This window comes from Cyprinus carpio, unplaced genomic scaffold, assembly GCF_018340385.1.
Source record: "Cyprinus carpio isolate SPL01 unplaced genomic scaffold, ASM1834038v1 S000006466, whole genome shotgun sequence".
In the NCBI taxonomy this organism is placed as follows: Eukaryota; Metazoa; Chordata; class Actinopteri; order Cypriniformes; family Cyprinidae; genus Cyprinus; species Cyprinus carpio.
The window spans coordinates 35,117-55,613 of record NW_024879145.1 but is presented as its reverse complement, the minus strand read 5'-3'; the positions used below and the strand labels follow the sequence as shown (position 1 = coordinate 55,613).

General features: G+C 39.6%; 1 protein-coding gene across 2 annotated transcripts in view; it reads right to left on the bottom strand.

Moving 5' to 3' along the window:
* LOC109049253 (solute carrier family 12 member 2) overlaps positions 1-20,497 on the bottom strand; it is a 52,091-nt gene that overhangs the window by 6,464 nt on the left and 25,130 nt on the right. The window contains exons 14-21 of one of the 2 annotated variants that reach the window (XM_042754169.1): positions 18,006-18,161; positions 17,802-17,901; positions 9,481-9,592; positions 9,060-9,200; positions 6,475-6,581; positions 5,920-5,999; positions 3,877-3,999; positions 45-92 (exon numbers count right to left, since the gene is read on the bottom strand). In XM_042754169.1, coding sequence (XP_042610103.1) covers positions 45-92; positions 3,877-3,999; positions 5,920-5,999; positions 6,475-6,581; positions 9,060-9,200; positions 9,481-9,592; positions 17,802-17,901; positions 18,006-18,161 — 867 coding nt within the window. The remainder of the gene's footprint in view (positions 1-44; positions 93-3,876; positions 4,000-5,919; positions 6,000-6,474; positions 6,582-9,059; positions 9,201-9,480; positions 9,593-17,801; positions 17,902-18,005; positions 18,162-20,497) is intronic. The other variant, XM_042754170.1, reaches the window with a different exon arrangement.

The following is a 20,497-nucleotide window of genomic DNA, read 5'->3' as shown; positions in this document are numbered from 1 at the left end:
GGTCAGAGACAGAGTAAGCAAAGAGAATGAGAGAAATGTCCTGCCTTTCTTCAACAGCGGCTGAGTGTGGGCTTTGCCATCCTCATCCTCATCTGGATAATGTTTGGAAAAAACAGGAGAAGGTTAAAGTCTGCTAATGCTGCAATGGGAAACATGTGCGTCAGTCAAACACAAAGAGAGGATTGTTCTGCTGCAGTTGACCACACACACACACACACACACACACACACACACACACACACACAACCTGTTTGCTGTAACATCCTGTGGCCTGCAGCACGAAGCCCGTTTGGGTTTTTACCCAGGCAAGTTTGAGTTTTGTTTGAGTGTTTCGAGCGGGTTTCGTCGCTATGCTAACTCCCAAACAGGCTTTATCCTGAGTTAGAGATCGCAAACCAAACTGGACCAATCAGCCGTGAGCAAAGTGACATACATCGGATACACTTAAAGGGATACTCCACCCCAAAATGAAAAGGACTGCTTTATAGTTATTTTCGAAGCTTTCAGTGTACTGTCATTATAAAAGAACTTCATTGTTTATTTAATTCTCAAAAAGTAAGTTTTTGTTAAAAACTAACCAAAATGAAAAATAATTTATGTTCTCTGTACAGGAGAGACTAGGTGTTGTTTCTAGGGCTGCCCCTAATAGTTGACTAACCTTTAGTCGAGGAGAAGAGGCTTGGTCTCCACAGGACGTGCACGGACAGATTGTTAACGGCTGGATTTTATAGTAATACAGTACATCCAAATACTCGCCTATCATTCATCGACCTCAAATATGGCTTATCATCTGAAATATGTAAGTAGTAGTAACTTTACATGGCCGCTCAATCTGATGCTAACTAGACAGGTGTGCACGGTTCAAGTGTCTGAACAGCAGCTCACTGCAGGACAGATGGAGGCGCCGGTGCTCACTTGCTCTTAAAATAAATTTTTAAAATTTTGTAATTCAGATAAGTGTACTACATCTTTCAAATCTCTAAAGACTCTACATTTATTTGTGTGCACTCACAATAACAACAAAACATTGTGCTTTTGTAAAATAATTAAAGCAAACAGGGTGCGCTTTCTGTCGTCTCGGTCTCTGTGAACTTGAGCGAGAAACTCTGTGTATACTTGCCCTTCAGACATGAAAAATATATCTACAGAGAGTGAAATGTGTACTTTTAAATGAATCAATTCAAATTAGAAAAAAAAAAAAAAAAAAAATCTCAGCTGATGTAATCCGTATGAAACATGCATGCAGGCTCATCACAACTGTGGAGATGAACAGTCTGTGTCGCCAAATTAATCTCTAAAGCCGAAAACACAGTAAACACTAGTTTATCAATAGATTATTAAAATGTTAATGCAGTTTAATCTTACTGTTTTTCACTGAAACATTCAGCATCATTACTTCTGCCACTGTGCTGTGGCAAGCTTTCTGCATGTACTTGAGCGCTTATTAGGCAATGCAGGCAATTAAAGGCTCATTATCATGATTTAAATGGTTTATTAATAAACATGCAATTAGTCAACTAATGCTTAAAATGAACGACTACTAGTCGACCAGAAAAATCTTTAGTCAAGGACAACCCTAGTTGTTTCCAAACTAAAGGAAATATATCGGTATCGGCCAAAATAGTTATAAAATATTGGCATATCGGATATCGGCAAAAATCCATTATCGTGCATCCCTATGGCAATTAATATTAAACTTTGCATTTAAATTAATTTAAACACATACATAACCTATAAATAAGTATTAATAAATAAAGCTTTTAAAATGACTAAACGTATGTATTTTTCTTTTGTGAAACTATAGAAATGATTACATTTAGAGGACTCATTTGCATATTTTCTTTCTGCTGCCCTCTCAAAGTTTTTGTTTATTCCTACCACGTAAATGCATTCATTATATTTTAAATAACAACATTTCTAAATATTTAGCAGACAAGTGAATTGCGGCGACTCCCTTTGACTGGCTGTTTGCTGCGTGTGTCACACTTCCTGAGCTGAGCCGGATCTAAACCAGGGGTGCGTTTCCCAAAACCATAGTTGCTAACTAAGTTAGCAACTTTGTTGGTTGCAATGCAATTTCCCATTGCCAACCAACTAAGTTGCTAACAGGTTAGCAACTATGGTTTTGGGAAACGCACACCAGGTTGGATTTGTTTGGTTTTGTCAACTCTAACCCTACTCTGAAACTCAAGTTTGTTCAGTTAGCTTCATGCAACAGGCCACTGAGCAGCTTTTGTAAAGTCTCTTTAGGAAGAACTGATGGATGGTGTTGAAATCTCACTCAGATTGATTGTTTAATTTAGTGCCATGTAGGTTACCACCATATATCACCAACTTTATTCAGACTGTCAGTCCAAATCAGATTTTCTGTACATATATGATTGGAATCTGATCATATTTACCAAGGGTGCATGGTAAAAAAAATAAATAAAATAAAAATCACATGAAATTTTTGAAAAATTTGTACAATCTACATTCATATTCACAAATGTGAACACATCAGACATTGTTTGTAAACATGTCTTTGTAAATAAAGGTTGTGTTGTGAAGGGCGAGTCGAGCAGAAACACACGAGAGATGTTCCAGCTTCCTGCCTCACACAATCCAGCGCAACATGTCATGATGAAGACAACATCTGTATTGCAAACCATGTTGCTCTTATTGCTGTCTTTTGGCACAGTCACATTGCCAATGAAACCAATGCAGATATTCGTAAAATGAGAGCATGCAACGGCACACACAAATCAGGCTGAAAGTGTGAACACAGACATCACAGTCCATTAAAATAGCTTCAGAGATAATGGATTTGTTTCCGCAGGACTGCCCTGATACCCAACAATAAGCATGTAAAGAATCTGTGCCTCCAAGGACCGCAGTCCATGTATAACCTCCACAAAGGCTGGCTGTTCATATTTTTCAGATTTTATTGATTCATTAAAATTATGTTTTGCCATGATTTTATTTTTTATAACTCGAGGAATCAACGTTTTGAATAGAAATATTACCAAACGTTAGAATTAGACACTTTGACAATGTGCCTATGTTAACAGTAAAGAGAAAAGAAAGATCCAGCCGCATGTTTCGAGTGCCAGGCGCTCTCTGAAGGACCGTCAGCAGAATATATCACTAGGTGCCGTTCACACAGATTGTGCTTTTGTGTTGACAAAGAGGCGACGCGGGCACTGGAAGAGGAAAACATGCAGGAAGATGGGAGTAGTCAAACGCGTCCATGTTCACATAGAAAAACCGCTGAAAAAGCAGCGTAATGGAGTAAAGACCTGTGCAGAACCAGTGCTGTGTGTCTGATAGCTCATGTTTGTATCATGGTGATAGACTGAAAGCTGCTGGTCTTTGTTTTTACAGAACATTTATAGCCTAGTTTCTAATCGTCTACTGGTGCTAGTGACTTCAGTCTTGGCCGTTCTGCTCATTTTCTCCAGTTTTCTCACATGACTGACCCCTGCTGATCACCGCTTGTGGCTATGTTTGTTTTTATTCTGGTTGTTTTCTCAGGCTTCAGAGAGTCCTCCAGAGTCAGATGGAACGGAGAGGCCAACACTGCAGACCCCTGAGTGATTAATCACTGACGGACGTCAACACTCGCTGACCCCTCAGAGAACATGCTCCACTTGTGTTGTGTTGGGAAGACATTTCAGAAAACACATGGAGTGTGGATGAGATGGGATGAGAAATGTTTTCACACAACTGGCCCCAAAAGAACACGCTGAATCAGAAGGTATGACTCCTGGGAAATAAACTCATCTGCCTTTTCATTTTCAGCATTTGAGACAACAATTTAATATTTAAAAGACACAAGTAACTCTGTGGTGAACAACTAACTTCTTTACGAACATATTGAGAAGTAAAAGCGCCAACCTTTCTGGACAGCTGGGCTGTTCTGGACACTGGTGGCCTTGGAGGAGGGTTTGGACGAGTCTGCATCCGAGTCTTTGCTCATGTCGATTGAAACCACCACATCCTTCACAGCTGAAGAATCATCTGCAGGAACAAAGGGAAAGTTCAGCATTGCTTTGAGATCAAGGCAAATTCAAAAACTGTGAGCAGTTAATGACCAACAGAAAATGAGCTCATTACATGGACAATTTCATCCGGTCAAACACTGAAGGTCCACCACGCATGTCCAACTCAATGTCTTAAGGAAGGTGATTTGGGTCAGAAACACGTTTGTTAGGCTGGTTGAAAGTCTCTTCACATCCCCCTAGCAATCATTAAGCGCTCTAAATGTATGTATTTCTATTGTCTGTGGAAGGTGTAGGACCATAAAATGTTTGTCCAATCATATCCCTCAGTCTGAACATTGCGATAGGCTGTCCTCCCTGCCTGTCAACACATGTGATACCTAGGGGTGTGACGGTTAGTATATAACCGTGAGACCGGCGGTTATAGTTGAACACCGTCATTAGAACTCTATAACCGCCAAAACCGTGTCATTAAAATATTTTTTACAAACATTTTTTATTAAAAATTATTTTCATTTTTTAGATAGGATCATAAGATGCGCAATATATCGGGAGACATGGTTTTTACCACTTAATGAAGTTTTGTAAATCGTCAGACATGATATTTACCACTTCATTAAATTTTGCTTTGTAGAAAACCTTTATTAAAAACAAATTTCGTTTTGTACAAATTTTATCTTAATTTTAATAAATGTTTTATCAACCAATTGCATGTATTTTAATAAATAAAAAGCAAATATAGCACACAATGATAACCGTGACATGGAAGCGCCAGTGCGCCGCGTTCACTTGCACTGCACTGTGAACTAGAGCGCATCTCATCGTAAATGAAACTCAGCGTAGGCCTGTGCCTCATACATTAGCATTAAATATCTTTGCTGCATCCTTTCTAGAACAGACAAGGGCTTTTTTTTTTGCGGCTCGCATCAGCAAAGCATTGCATCGTTCATAGACCGCAAAACAATCAGCGGATGGCGGGCGGGTGCAGCTTTGAAATTTGCTCAAAAAACGTTGGCGCAGATGATAAAAAATGTTCCTGATCCAACGTCGGAGGTGACGGAACATGTTCCGGCTCAAATTAAAACTTCGTGAAGAAAGGTAAAACCGATGCATCTCGTTGCGAAAAAAAAATGTTACATCGCCTATATGGGCACATTTCGGGTTTAAACCAGATGGCAACGGAAAAACAGAAAATCTTGATGAGCCTGTGTGCAGAATATGTGGAAAAACTGTATTTGTTACAAGTAGCCTACTGTTTTAAAAGGTTTTGTTTACTGTGTGTGATTTATTTAAAACAAAGCACGTTCATTGCAAAGTTTTTTTTTTTTTTTTTGTTAAGGATTTGTTCACTGTGTGTGATTCATTTAATGGAAAGCACATTCACTGCTAGTTGTCTTGCTGTTAATTTTAAATAAACGTAGAGCAAGTAGCTAATCAGTGTCTGCTCGTTTATTCAAACTAATATACCCCCCTCCCCCCCCCCCCCCCCCCCCCCCCCCCCCCCCCCACCGACGGTTATGTTATAAACCGTCACATTTGACTCACGTCATAACCGTCATCACCAATTCTGAAACCGGCACACCCCTAGTGATACGTCATCAGCGCGTTCCAGCGAGAATGTGATGATTGTCACTGGTGAACGAGACCTGAGCTGCACTGGTCTCAGATCGTGTCACTGGTCTGGAGGAGGTGTGACGCTGCAGTGATTATCTTGCTTTCAAAGCTGGCTTGCTATCGCTAGCCTTTCCAAAATCACCTACCCTACCCTACCTAAAAAAAACCTATGAGAGGGCATGTAAAGCAGAGTCAATATTCGACTTGTGAACGTGCTAGCGAACGCTGATTCCACTCTTCACAATAAATCCACAGCAATTGTCACAAAGTGTTTATTCTTTAAAAGAGACTGGTTAGTGTAGCAGTTAAATGTACAGCACTGTACCTTGGCCTTGAATGTGAGAAATATCCAGTCCTTCTCGCAGTCTGAGAATGACAACACCGTACTGAAAATCAAACGCATCACTACACACACACACACACACACACACACAAATAAACAAGTGTTAATGTCTGACAGGATGAAGACCCACACCATTAACTTCAAAGCTGCATAAACATCCAGCAGACGTTCTTCAGCTGTACATACACTAGAAATACATCAGCACATCATGGGAAAAACTGCACATTTATAAGTTAAAATGAATGCCAGAGAACAATACGTGTTAAAAGAAATTAATACATTTAGGCTTGCAACAGCTTGTCACGGAGTGGTCCACAACAGATAATGCCCCACTGACAGCTGTTTTACACACACTTTCTGCTAAAACAAGAATTCTGATCAGCTTTTACTCCTCTGGAATCTCATGTTACATAGATGAACAGCAGACAAACAAACACGTCACTATCACTGTACAAGCATAACAGAAGCTGCTGCCACACTAATTCAATAAGATTTTTATTAATATTGGATTGATTTCAAACAGAAGATGAAACCTACTGCATCAGGTTTATGTAGGTCTCGACGTCCTTTATATCTCCGATGCGCCAGTCGTTCTTGAAGCCGAGCACCAGTGTGTTGGGCCTCAGTCTGCCCAGACCTGCAGCCTGTGAAACACACACTGGAATCATTTCTGTAGGCTTTATATTGAGCTCAGCCCTCATAGAAAGGGGTTTCTCATTTACTAAGCCTTTCTGAAGTACACGATTTTGTTGTTGGAAATTACATTTTATATGACTAAAGTTACTGCATAGGGCAGTTTTTTCCTGACCTTATTAAATGCACGCATCATCTTTCATATCAAATTCTTCCATTTTATTAATAATTCACTTAATCTAATAAGACACTATAGGGCTGAAATCAGAATGAACAAAACCGCTCTTTCCCTGCAGAAGAAACAGAAGCGCTGAAGTGTTTAGATGCATTTACACACAGTTTAATGAAGCATTCACACTGCAGAAGTACAACAGCGTACATAATGTTATGAGCTTGCTGTTTTAAATCCGTTTTTTAATATACAAATATGAAATGTTGGGGACAAAAATGCAAAGATAATGTACTTTTAAATATGAAAGTAAACCACCAGTAGATCTTAATGAGTGAGTCATTGAGTGCTTCATTCAAACGATTCGTTCAGTCCGCTGATTCATTTAAGAATGAAGCGAGTGCCTGTCTTTATGAATCACTGAATCATTGACTCAAATGATTCATTCAGAAAGTTCATTAGTTTTGATTTCTCCATGAGATTCTCTCAAACACAGACAGGCTGCACAATCCTCAACTGATTAATTGTCCAGCTGGGCAAGTAAAATTCCCTTTCACTTGCCCCTTCAAAAATGCTAGGAATGCTTCAATCCGATACTCAGGATCAGTATCGGCTTCGATACTGGCATTTCTGAGGATCAGGTATCGGTCAGACGAGATCCAAATCCGATATTGTGCGTATATTATTCTGTGTTATTGTTGAGCTCCACGAAAGGCACAAAAACATTATAAAGCACCAAAACGTTTTCGTGCACATATTTCAAGTGTTCTGAAGCTGTTCCATAGTTCAGTGTGAGGTACAGATTAATATTGAAGTCATTAAATTCAAGTTCACATTATATTTTATGTGTTCTGCGGCCGTCTGTCATCCTCCATCCTCCATTCATCAATCAAACTGTGTGTCTCGTTCAGTTACTACAGTCAGAACCATCAAACCCTCTTCAAGAGCACACAGTAACTGAGGTTTAAAACTGTTCAGAGAAAAGGCTCATTAAACTAACACACAGATTTAAAACACTACGTATCAATATCTCTTCCCTTTGTACTAGTGATGTCCAGTTCGTGAACGAATCGTTTGATTTAACAGGTTCTTCTTAGTGAACCGACTGAACCAGTTCACCAAATCGGACTGAATCGTTTGAACCAGTTCGCGTCTCCAGTAAGCATTAATCCACAAATTACTTAAATTATTCACTTTTTTAACGTGGCTGACACAATATCTGAGTATGTGTTAACAAATATCCCGGAGTAATTCATTTACTCAAACAGTACACTGACTGGGCTGTGACGAGAGAACAGAGCATGTGTGTTTGAGGACTCGGAGAGCTGCGCATAAGTGCTCTGTGCCACTCTGTATTGGCACCTTTAGTATTATAATACTTTTCTTCACAATTAAAGATTACTGATAGTCTTTCTTGTTCTGTTCTATCATACATTGCTGCCTTTATTACTGTGCTATACATTTAAAAGAAATGTATTTAATATGTCTATATAAATGTATATACTTTTTTCATGAATGTATTTTACAACAATACAAAGAGCAATGTGTAACATTTTAACAGATTTTAGACTTATTCACTTTTATTTGTAAATAAAATATTTCACTAGATTTTATAAAATTATTGTGTAATTATTGATTCCATGATTTTTCTAGAATCTAGAGTATCTTCTGCTGCTGAATTATCCACTAACCTAGTCTATAATAGTATTTTGTCATAGATTGTGATTATATATTTTTTCATTTGTTATTTTTTTATTAAAATGAAGTTGTCTATATGTAGTAGATTGTGTTTATAAAAAAAAAGTGTTGTGATGATGTGGTCAAAGAGGAGTATTGTGGTTATTCTTGGTTTTTTTAAAAAAATGTGCTGTTGTATGGTTTTGTCGGTATCGGCAGAGACTCAGAATTTTCGGCATCGGATCGGATCAGTTCTGAAAAAATGGTATCATTGCATCCCTAATTGATGCTGAGGTCTGTTACTGTATATAAAATTCACCCCGCCAAAGTGGCTTGTGGGAGTGACCGTGTTACCAGCCACTGCATTAGGCCGGTTGGTGGTGTTAACCTCAAGCCATGGTTATAAGCAGATTATAGGCTCACGTGTACTGAAGGCAGAAAGTGAAGACATCAAAGGACAGAAAAGCCCAATTTTAGGCTGTGCAAAGGGGCCCAGTTTTTGTAAAGATTGGACATGTGTAGAAGTAAAAACAGTGAGCAAGATCCCATAAACAAGTCTTAAACATTTTTTTTGGGAATAGGGCTATAAACCCCCTCTCTTGCGCACACACACACACACACACACACACACACACACACACACCTGCAGCAGGTACTGGGTTCCTTGACGAAGGTCTTCACCCACCACAGGGGTGTAAAATGCCTTGGAGTTGTTGTGCAGGAGCCACCTTTGGTAGCGCACCATATCGCTGTTCAGCTCTTTGAAGTTGGGCCGCCGGGAACTCTGGGAACGAACACACATGTGGAGAGATCAGCTCATGGTTGAAAGAGCCAATGGAGGCTTTTCCAGACAATGTACTTGTGACTGGCATGGTCCACACAGACTGGTTTATTCTGCACTACTATAATCTCTGTCCCCAAAGAGTTTTATTATTCGAAGAACAAGTTCCAATAAGAGCTGCATGACCAAACCATTCAACATTCTACTCACTCCTAAAACAACACACACACAATGTGCTCTCAGTGTACAGTAGGAACACAGGACGGATTGTTCAGGCACTCACGATGCGCACGTGGCCGCACACCATCAGACCCACGTTCTTGGTGAAGGCATGGACCAGATGAAGAAGAGCTGGACGTGAGTTTGGTGCTCCGGTCATCACCAGACACTGTGGCCTAGAGGAGACACAACACCATCAGATCATCAGACACTGTAGGATCCCACCACATCTGAGTTTAACAACTGCAATGTACATGACATCAAGCAAAAGCAGCACACAGTGTGCCGCACATCACATTCTCATGACCTCTAGAGCCATCGGTTCAGTCGAGAGCAGAACACAAGCTCCAATTAGAGAGCTTCAAAGCAAAAATGTTAAGAATAAAACGGGATTATGCAGAGGGTGAAGCTTTTGATGGGAAGGTGCTGTCAGAACCAGAAATCTCTGAGCCAGGACGATCAGGCAGAAACCTCTTCTCTTAACATGAGTCTCAGTCTGAGCACACACACGAAACTTCTTCATCTGTGTCACAGCCACAGCGATGATAATGGAACAAAACTATTCTGATTTCTTTTTCTCCTCATTCAATTCCATTCTGACTTCTCATGCATTATCTTAATTTTGCATATTTCAATTACATACAAAAACCCTGACATACACTTCAAGTTAAGTCAAGTCACCTTCATATCACTATAGCGCTTTATACAATACTGATTATCAAAGCAGCTTTACAGAGTCATACAGGAAAATAGTTTGTCAATGATGCAAGAAGACAATAACAGAGTCATTTTCAAGATAAAGTATTTATTTTATTCACTGGTTCATTTTTCTTTTAATTTTTTTTGTGGTATTGTTTGTGTGTTCAGAACTAAACAAGCCAAAGGAACCAAAACTCCAACAGTGACAGAAATGGAGAAAAAACCTTGGAAAGATCCAGGCTCAAACGGGGGGCGACTTCTCCTCTGTTCAGATGAAACCAGCATGGTGTGGTTTGATTCCAGATTTTCCACTCAGCCAAGACTGGCACTCGTTCAGAACTGGCTCATGTTTCCACTGGAAGGGAGCAGAACTCTATTACATCACCAACCTGTGACCAGAATTGCTTGGTATCTCTTGCAGAAGAACAGTTCTGCTGACCACTGCTGAACTGACTTATTTACTTGTTGTTGTTAATTTACCTGGACTTCGACGGCTTTTAAATATAAACTTGTTCGAGATGCATTGGCACCTTGCAAACCGATCAGTGGATGACCTCAAAGTACTGCAGGAGCAATTTAAAAGCATAAAGAGTCGTCTACTCTCCAGTTGCTCTCGTGGTACTCTCATTTCATATGCCGATAGGTCTGCACAGCGCAGATGCATCTTGAACAAGTCTAATGACTCTCAAACTGCGATCTGTAGTGGAAGCTCCACCTATTGACATCATAGGTTCCCTTGTTTGAGACCAGCAAGGTTTTGGGGCCGGTTCGGAACCCGAATCTGGGCACCACCCCAGGAATTTTTTGAGTGGAAAAGAGCGCCCCAGTTCCCAATTGGGAATTTAAACTGGTTAACATTCCTAGAATTTGTTTTAATGAACAATGTTAGGTAAATGGTTCTAGAGTTTGGGTGCTAAATAGGAGAAGGATCTGCCGCCCGCAGTTGACTTTGATATTCTAGGTGTTATCAAATTGCCAGAGTTTTGAGAACACAGCGGACGTGGAGGACTATAATGTAACAAGAGCTCGTTCAGATACTGAGGTGCTAAACCATTCAGGGCTTTATAAGTAATAAGCAAGATTTTAAAATCTATACGATGTTGGATAGGGAGCCAGTGCAGTGTTGACAGGACCGGGCTAATATGATCATACTTCCTGGTTCTAGTAAGAACTCTAGCTGCTGCATTTTGGACTAACTGGAGTTTGTTTACTAAGCGTGAAGAACAACCACCCAATAGAGCATTACAATAGTCTAACCTTGAGGTCATAAACGCATGGATTAACATTTCTGCATTTGACATTGAGAGCATAAATTACTAGTCGTCTAGTTTTTTATATCAACTATGCATTCTGTTAGTTTTACAAATTTGTAGGTTTCACTGGGCCACAAAAAAAAATATAGAGCTCAGTTTCATCAGCATAACAGTGAAAGCTAACACCGTGTTTCCTTATGATATCTCCCAAGGGTAACATGTAAAGTGTGAAAAGCAATGGTCCTAGCACTGAGCCTTGTGGTACTCCGTACTGTACTTGTGATTGATATACCTCTTTATTCACTGCTATGAATTTATTGATAGTCTGATAATATTTGAACCATGCCAATGCAATTCCACTAATGCTAACATAATTTTGTAGTCTACTCAAAAGAATGTTGTGATTGATGGTGTCAAACGCAGCACTAAGATCCAATAGCACTAACAGAGAAAAACAACCACGATCAGATGATAAGAGCAGGTCATTTGTAACTCTAAGGAGAGCAGTCTCAGTACTACGATACGGTCTAAATCCTGACTGAACCTTACAGATACCATTTCTCTCTAAGAAGGAACACAGCTGAGAGGATACTGCCTTTTCTAGTATTTTTGACAGAAAAGGGAGATTTGAGATAGGTCTGTATTTAACTAATTGTCTAGGATCAAGTTTTTTAACGAAAGGCTTAATAACAGCCAATTTGAAGGATTTAGGGACATATCCTAATGACATTGATGAATTATAATATTCAGAAGAGGATCTATGACTTCTGGAAGCACCTCTTTTAGGAGCTTAGATGGAATAGGGTCAAATATACATGTTGGTTTAGATGATTTAAGTTTATACAATTCTACCTCTCCTATAGTAGAAAGTAAGTGGAATTGTTGAATTTTCAGCATCAGTTCAGAATTTCAGTTTAGTTCAGAATGTCTATAAATGCTGATCCCAATGCATCTTTTTCATTATCAACATGAATAGTAAAATCATCAACAATTAAGACTTTACCTGCAGCCAGCACTAACTCTGATAGAAAATCAGCAAATTCATTGATAAAGTCTGTATGGTGCCCTGGTGGCCTGTATACAGTAGCCAGTAAAAACAATACAGGGGATTTATCATTAACACTTGTTTCTCTGGATAATGTTATATGAATCACCATTACGTCAAAGGATTTATACTTGAAACTATATCTCTCAGAAATACTGAAAATTTTAAAATAATGTAATCATCAGGTTTCTGTCAAACAGAGCACATCTAAGTCGTGGCCTAGTGGTTAGAGAGTTTGACTCCTAACTCTAGGTTGTGGGTTCGAGTCTCGGGCCGGCAATACCACGACTGAGGTGCCCTTGAGCAAGGCACCGAACCCCCAACTGCTCCCCGGGCGCCGCAGCATAAATGGATGTATAGCGCTGCGGTATTGTGTTCACGGTGTGTGTGTTCACTGCTGTGTGTGTGCACTTTGAATGGGTTAAAAGCAGAGCACCAATTCTGAGTATGGGTCACCATACTTGGCTGTATGTCATGTCACTTTTTTTTTTTAAAGTTATAATCTGTGATCATATCATTTTCTTTTTTTTTTTCTTTTTTTTATATATGTATTATGTCTGTTTTTTTATTTGTTGAACAATTAAATTGTTACCCTTAAATTGTTTTGGAAGTTTTTTGTATTTTCTAGCTCGGGGGAACAGACAGTCTCTATAGTGTGACTGTGACATGAGGTGGCTAGCAGACGGTCGGTTTAGCCAGTCTGTCTGCTTCCTGACCTGGGCCCCAGTTAGTCAGGTTTATGTGATGTGAGGCGGCTAGCAGACGGTCGGTTTAAGAGCGGCACCACCCCAGGAGGGATGAAGACCATCTCTTTTCACAGGATGGATGTCTTTTTCAAAAACTCGTCCAATTGTCTATGAAACCTATGTTATTCTGCGGGCACCACTTAGACATCCAGCCATTGAGTGATGACAATCTGCTATGTATCTCATCACCACGGTAAGCAGGGAGGGGACCAGAGCATATTACAGTGTCTGACATCATGCTTGCAAGTTGACACACCTCTTTAATGTTATTTTTAGTGATCTCCGACTGGTGAAGTCGAACATCATTAGCACCGGCGTGAATAACAATCTTACTGTATTTACATTTGGTGTTCCTGTGGCTCAGTGGTAGAGCATTGTGTTAGCAGCGCAAACAGTTGTGGGTTCAATTCCCAGGGAACACATGTTAGGTAAAAAAAAAATGTTGGCCTGAATACGCACTGTAAAAGCGTCTGCTAAATGCATAAATGTAAATGTTTAGCATTAGCCAGCACTTTTAAATTAGTCAAGATGTCAGGCGCTCTGGCTCCCGGTAAACATTGGACTTCGGTGGCTGGTGTCTCTATTTTCACGTTCCGTACAATAGAATCGCCAATAACTAGAGCACTTTCATCAGGTTTCTCAGTGGGTGCATCACTGATTTGGGAGAACCTGTTTAATGTTTTGATCGGAACAGAAGAGTGGTGTTTAGACCCATGACTATGCCGCCTCACAGTCACCCAGTTGCCCTGCTGCAGAGGCGCTGTTACCGGAACCAAACAATGTACAGGACTCCCTGAGCTAGACGCATCCAAAGCCGTATCTGGAGCCCTCACATTCTTACTGTCCTCAATTAAAGTTTGGATGCGTGTCTCTAATTCTGAAATCTTCTCTGTCAGGCTAACTATTTCCCTGCATTTATCACATGTGAATCCCCCTTCGTCGCCAATAGAGAGAGATAAACTATACATGTGGCAAGCGGCGCAAACAACAATAGCAGGAGAAGAAGCCATTACTCACCGTGATTGAAGAATGATTCTGACTTACCACTGTTGTTTGACGAGCTCGTGAAAAACGGCACGAGAGAGAAAAGAAACTAAGCAAGAGAGAGAGAAAAAGAAACGGTAGGAAATGATAAAACACTAATGGAAACGAGAATGACAAGCTAACAGGCTAACGAAATGCTAAAATGCCGTGATAGCGGTTTAGATTAAAAGCGAACTATGTCAAATTAGTTTAATATATAACATCAGTAGGGCTGCCCCCAATAATCGTTAGTTGACCAGAAGAGGCTTGGTCGACCAAAATTTTATAAGTCGCTTAGTCACAGAAAAAAAGAAAAAAAAAAAAAAATCACATTGGCGAAGTCACACAGATCGTTAACGGCTAGCCTATGGTAATACATAACATCCGGCAGGACATCCAAAGGCTCGCCTATCATTCATCCACCACAAATACGGCTTATTTTCTGAAATATGTAAGTAGCAGCAACATTACATGGCCACTCAATCTAATGTTAACTAGAGAAATGTGCACTGTTTAAGTGTCTGTGTGGAAGCTGAACAGCAGCTCACTCACCGCAGGACAGATGGAGGCGCTGGTGCACTCACTTGCTCTTAAAACACTCCGTAATTTTTGGTCATTCAGATAAGAGCAATACATCTATCAAATCTGTAAAGACTCATGTGCACTCACAATAACAACAAAACATTGAGCTTTTGTAAAATTATGAAAGCAAACAGGATGCGCTTTCTGCCGTCTCGGTCTGTGAACTTGAGCGAGAGAAAAAAACGAGTATATCTTTGCCTTACAGACATTAAAAATATATAAAAAGAGAGTGAAATGTCTGCTTTAAAATGAACAAATTCAAATGTAAAACAAATATTCTCAGATTATGTAATAATCTGTGTGAAACATACAGGCACATCACTACTGTGGAGATGACGAGAAAGCACGTGTTTATCGGTGAATTATTGAAATGTTAATGCAGCCTCTTTTCTGTTTTTCACTGACACATTCATAATCATAGCTTCTGCCGTGCACTGTGGCAAGCTTTATGCGTGGGCTTGAGTGCTTATTAGGCTTTGCAGGCAATTAAAGGATCCTAATATATACAGGTGCTGGTCATATAATAAGAATATCATCAAAAAGTTGATTTATTTCACTAATTCCATTCAAAAAGTGAAACTTGTATATTATATTCATTCATTACACACAGACTGATACATTTCAAATGTTTATTTCTTTTAATTTTGATTATGACTGACAACTAAGGAAAATCCCAAATTCAGTATCTCAGAAAATTATAATATTACTTAAGACCAATACAAAGAAAAGATTTTTAGAAATCTTGGCCAACTGAAAAGTATGAAAAAGAAAAGTATGAGCATGTGCAGCACTCAATACTTAGTTGGGGCTCCTTTTGCCTGAATTACTGCAGAAATGCGGTGTGGCATGGAGTCGATCAGTCTGTGGCACTGCTCAGGTGTTATGAGAGCCCAGGTTGCTCTGATAGTGGCCTTCAGCTCTTCTGCATTCTTGGGTCTGGCATATCGTATCTTCCTCTTCACAATACCCCATAGATTTTCTATGGGGTTAAGGTCAGGCGAGTTTGCTGGCCAATTAAGAACAGAGATACCATGGTCCTTAAACCAGGTACTGGTAGCTTTGGCACTGTGTGCAGGTGCCAAGTCCTGTTGGAAAATGAAAATCTGCATCTCCATAAAGTTGGTCAGCAGCAGGAAGCATGAAGTGCTCTAAAACCTCCTGGTATACGGATGTGTTGACCTTGGACCTCAGAAAAACACAGTGGACCAACACCAGCAGATGACATGGCACATAACACCATCACTGACTGGAAACTTTACACTGGACCTCAAGCAACATGGATTGTGTGCCTCTCCTCTCTTCTTCCAGACTCTGGGACCCTGATTTCCAAAGGAAATGCAAAATTTACTTTCAGAGAACATAACTTTGGACCACTCAGCAGCAGTCCAGTCCTTTTTGTCTTTAGCCCAGGCGAGATGCTTCTGACGCTGTCTGTTGTTCAAGAGTGGCTTGACACAAGGAATGCGACAGCTGAAACCCATGTCTTGCATACGTCTGTGTGTAGTGGTTCTTGAAGCACTGACTCCAGCTGCAGTCCACTCTTTGTGAATCTCCCCCACATTTTTGAATGGGTTTTGTTTCACAATCCTCTCCAGGTTGCGGTTATCCCTATTGCTTGTACACTTTTTTCTACCACATCTTTTCCTTCCCTTCACCTCTCTATTAATGTGCTTGGACACAGAGCTCTGTGAACAGCCAGCCTCTTTTGCAATGACCTTTTGTGTCTTGCCCTCCTTGTGCAAGGTGTCAATGGTCGTCTTTTGGGCAACTGCCAAGTCAGCAGTCTTCCCCATGATTGTGTAGCCTACAGAACTAGACTGAGAGTTCATTTAAAGGCCTTTGCAGGTGTTTTGAGTTAATTAACTCATTAGAGTGTGGCACCAGGTGTCTTCAATATTAAACCTTTTCACAATATTCTAATTTTCTGAGATACTGAATTTGGGATTTTCCTTAGTTGTCAGTTATAAACATCAAAATTAAAATAAATAAACATTTGAAATATATCAGTCTGTGGGTAATGAATGAATATAGTATACAAGTTTCTTCACTTTTTGAATGTAATTAGTGAAATAAATCAACTTTTTGATGATATTCTAATTATATGACCAGCACCTACCTATATATATATATATATATATATATATATATATATATATATATATATATATATATATATATATATATATATATATATATATATATATATATATATAAAGTGATTTAAATGGTTTATTAATAAACGTTAGATTAGTTGACTAATGCTTAATATGAGCGGCTACTAGTCAAACACAAAAATACTTAGTCGAGGGCAGCCCTAAATATCAGAAACATGGTGAGAATTAAGTTATATTATAGCAATTTAAACAACAGAGTAATAGTAAGATAAAGATTCCAACAGAAAAACAAACAAAAAATTATATTATAGCAATTTTAATAAAAGAGTAAAACACACACTAGTTTTATATAATGTAACATATCAGTTCTTTCAGATTTTAATAATATTTCATAATATTAGTGTTTTTAACTGCACTTTGACCAAAAAATCCGAATAATTCGATATTTTTGGCTGGTAGTGCATACTGGCACCGACTCTGTCATTCATTCATTTTTTGGTTTGTATTGAATTCTTGATCTGTATATGTCATTCATTCATCAACTTTTATTTAATTTTTTTATTTAGTTAAATTACTATTAGTTAGTTTTTGAGCAGTGAAAGTTTACAGAAAAATTGAAGAGAGTGTGATGAGTACAGACTTCAGGTGTGCGATTGGGCTTCAGAGCCAGTCTGAGGAAATCAAACATATTGATAGGTGTAGATTTTAGAAGATCTTATTTGTCATAAATCTCTGAGCTATGAGGTGTGTGGTTATAAAAGTGGTGGAGTGTATTCCAGCTGTCAAGAGTGAAAATGAATGAGCTCCACATACACATCAGAACAAGCCATCACAAAGAAAAACCCTGAAACACTACAAAAAAAGAGTGATGTTTAGAGTTCACAGCTGTGAAACAACTCACACACAGACAGAGGCTGTATTACCTGTAGGTTTTGATGTGGTCGGCTACTCCGCAAAGCTGTAAACTGTGTGTCAGGGCCTGATGATAAGTCAGCGCTTGAGTGGACGAACCCCAGTTCACATCTGTAGGACCACAACCATTTCATGAAGCAGAAAAACCCCATCATTAGTACTGTTCTGAAGAACAGACAACTGATTCACGCTTCTCATTGTCCAGTCCACTTCACCTGGTTTCTTGTAGCTGACGTAGATGTAGAGGGACAAGACGATGACGTTGGTCAGGAGGGCCGCCCACCAGTTGATGATGAACATGACCACACAACACAGGATGGCCCCGGCCAGAGACACCCACATGTTGTAGTACTTGAAGCTCGGCCTCCATCCTGCCCAACAAACATGGAACAAACACTCAGAGACCTCCAGGCAGAGCCAAGGGATCCGCAGGACTGTGGGTTAGGATTTGGTAACATAGTAAAAGGTCAAAATACCCTAATTACACCCGTCAACTGGAGCCAATGTATTGGAACGGAGCTACTAAACAGTTGGGATAAAACCAACAATAGATCTTTGTGGTAGGAAAGTGCTAACTGTGCCATTCTGTCACGTTACATAACAGTGTGGGACACAAAGAATGGCACACGGGGACAACTGCTTGTGAAAGCAGGGAAGGGACACGCATCTCTGTGAAGAGCGTCCAGAATCTGCAGACAGTCCTCATGCCCACTGGGACACGGGATCTGATCTACTCAAGACGTTTCATGCGTCAGAGCTTCTCGATGTTCTTCACAACACACATCACAATGACAGCTGAAATGCATCAGTCTTATAAAAGCATGAAAACAGAATTGATTAAATGAAGTTAGCACCAGTTAGGATACATACGGGTGGTTAAGAGGACTAGGAAGGTCCTGAACACAGGACACGTACTAGAGTTATGGGATTTAGTGGAGTCACGGTTACCTTGTAATGCTACAGACACTGCATGACATAAAGGGTACAGAAGCGCTTTAAACGTGAGATATCTGGAAAGTGAAAGATTCACACGTACCCTTTACGTTCATGCAATTGTGTGCAGAGACTCTATGTAATAAAGTGTCAGAAGTGAAGATATCTACCTGCTGGTCTTCTAGAACTTTGGTATTGAGGGACAAACAAACTTCTTCACACAAAGAATAAAGAAATACATGAAATTATAACTTCAAAACAAGAAATACAGTCAATAACATGATATCATTCAGAAATGAAAAGACTTTCATTTTCATTCAAATAAAAAGGTGAGTAACAGGTCATAAGAATGGAAAATCTCTACAGGAAAACAAAATTTGCATAGGAATTGATACTTTGCAAAGCTTGGTAAACTCTGTAAAGGCCCCGGTATACTTTAAGAGAAATCAAAGAACAAACTGTCATTTCAAACTAAATCAGGCCAAAACAATGTTCGTTTAAAACAGCTCAAAGTGAACAGACACGAGTTAAAACACAAACACAAGGGAGAGCTGCTTTACAGGACGAACTGAAGTTACTCTAACTGAAAGCAATACTGACAATGTTCTCATATTTACTACTGTAAAGCCATATATTGTATGAAGTGCTACATAAATAAAAGTGATGTGATCGGACTGCTGAATTTTGCAGTTTTCTCACTGCTGTCCTGTTTGTGGTTTATTTTGGTATTGAGAGGAAAGCGTATTCTCTCTGAGCAGTGTGGACGGCGTCTGGGTGTTCATTAATGTTATAATCGCTGCAAACGTATTTCTAAATTCTTCATACAATGAAAAAGACCTTGGCTATGAGTATCAGGGTCTCAAGAGGCTCAGCAATGACGGGAAGCCCATATTTTCACTGCATTCTCTCCATTTGTATACAAATTGTGGTGGTGACTGCTTTCATCCAGCTCGACCATTCTACCCTCACATTAACCCTAAACTAGCTGGCCTCCACTGAGTAACAGCTTAAGGGTGTACTCACACTAGCACAGTTGCCTTGAACCGACCCGCGTGCGATTATCTGCACTCCCCGCTGGCCTGCAGGAGCTCGCTCACGTCATGTACGAGACAGCAGGAGAAAACACTTTCACTCAAAGACTGCAGCTTTACTAACAAACTACAATTCTTGTTCATCAGGTAAAGTGCAAACCAATCCCGTTATAAACCTAGATATACCTGATTTAATTCAATTAACTGAAGCGTGTACTGTAGTAGTAATAGAAGATGCGTGCGGTCGTATTGGTGACAGTAGCGCACATAAAACACTAGCTGTTCTGTGCTCCGGCGCGGTTAGAGATCACACTACATGTGTACCACACCTGAGCCCGACTGAACCGTGCTCTGGCCCACCTCTTCCAAGACAGCCAGGGACAGCCAAACGAACCGCGTACGGAGCGGTCACACTAGTCAAACACGGTTCAGATCGCTAGTGTGAGTACACCCCAAGACTAAATCTGCAAACCAGTCATGTGCTTGTTTAATATTTACAGCCAGAAAAGAATCAAACTCACACCAAGCACTAGTGGTCGACCGATATTGGTTTTTTGACAGCCAATGCCGATATCTCTTAGAGAGCAGAGAGAGAGAGATTTTTATTTAATTTTATTTATTAGATTTTTATTTAAATTATTATTTAAGAAATTTGAAATAATTTGAAAATGAATTAAATTAAATGTGTCAAATAAACATATTAAGAAATTTGAAATAATTTGAAAATTATTTAAAAATTAAAT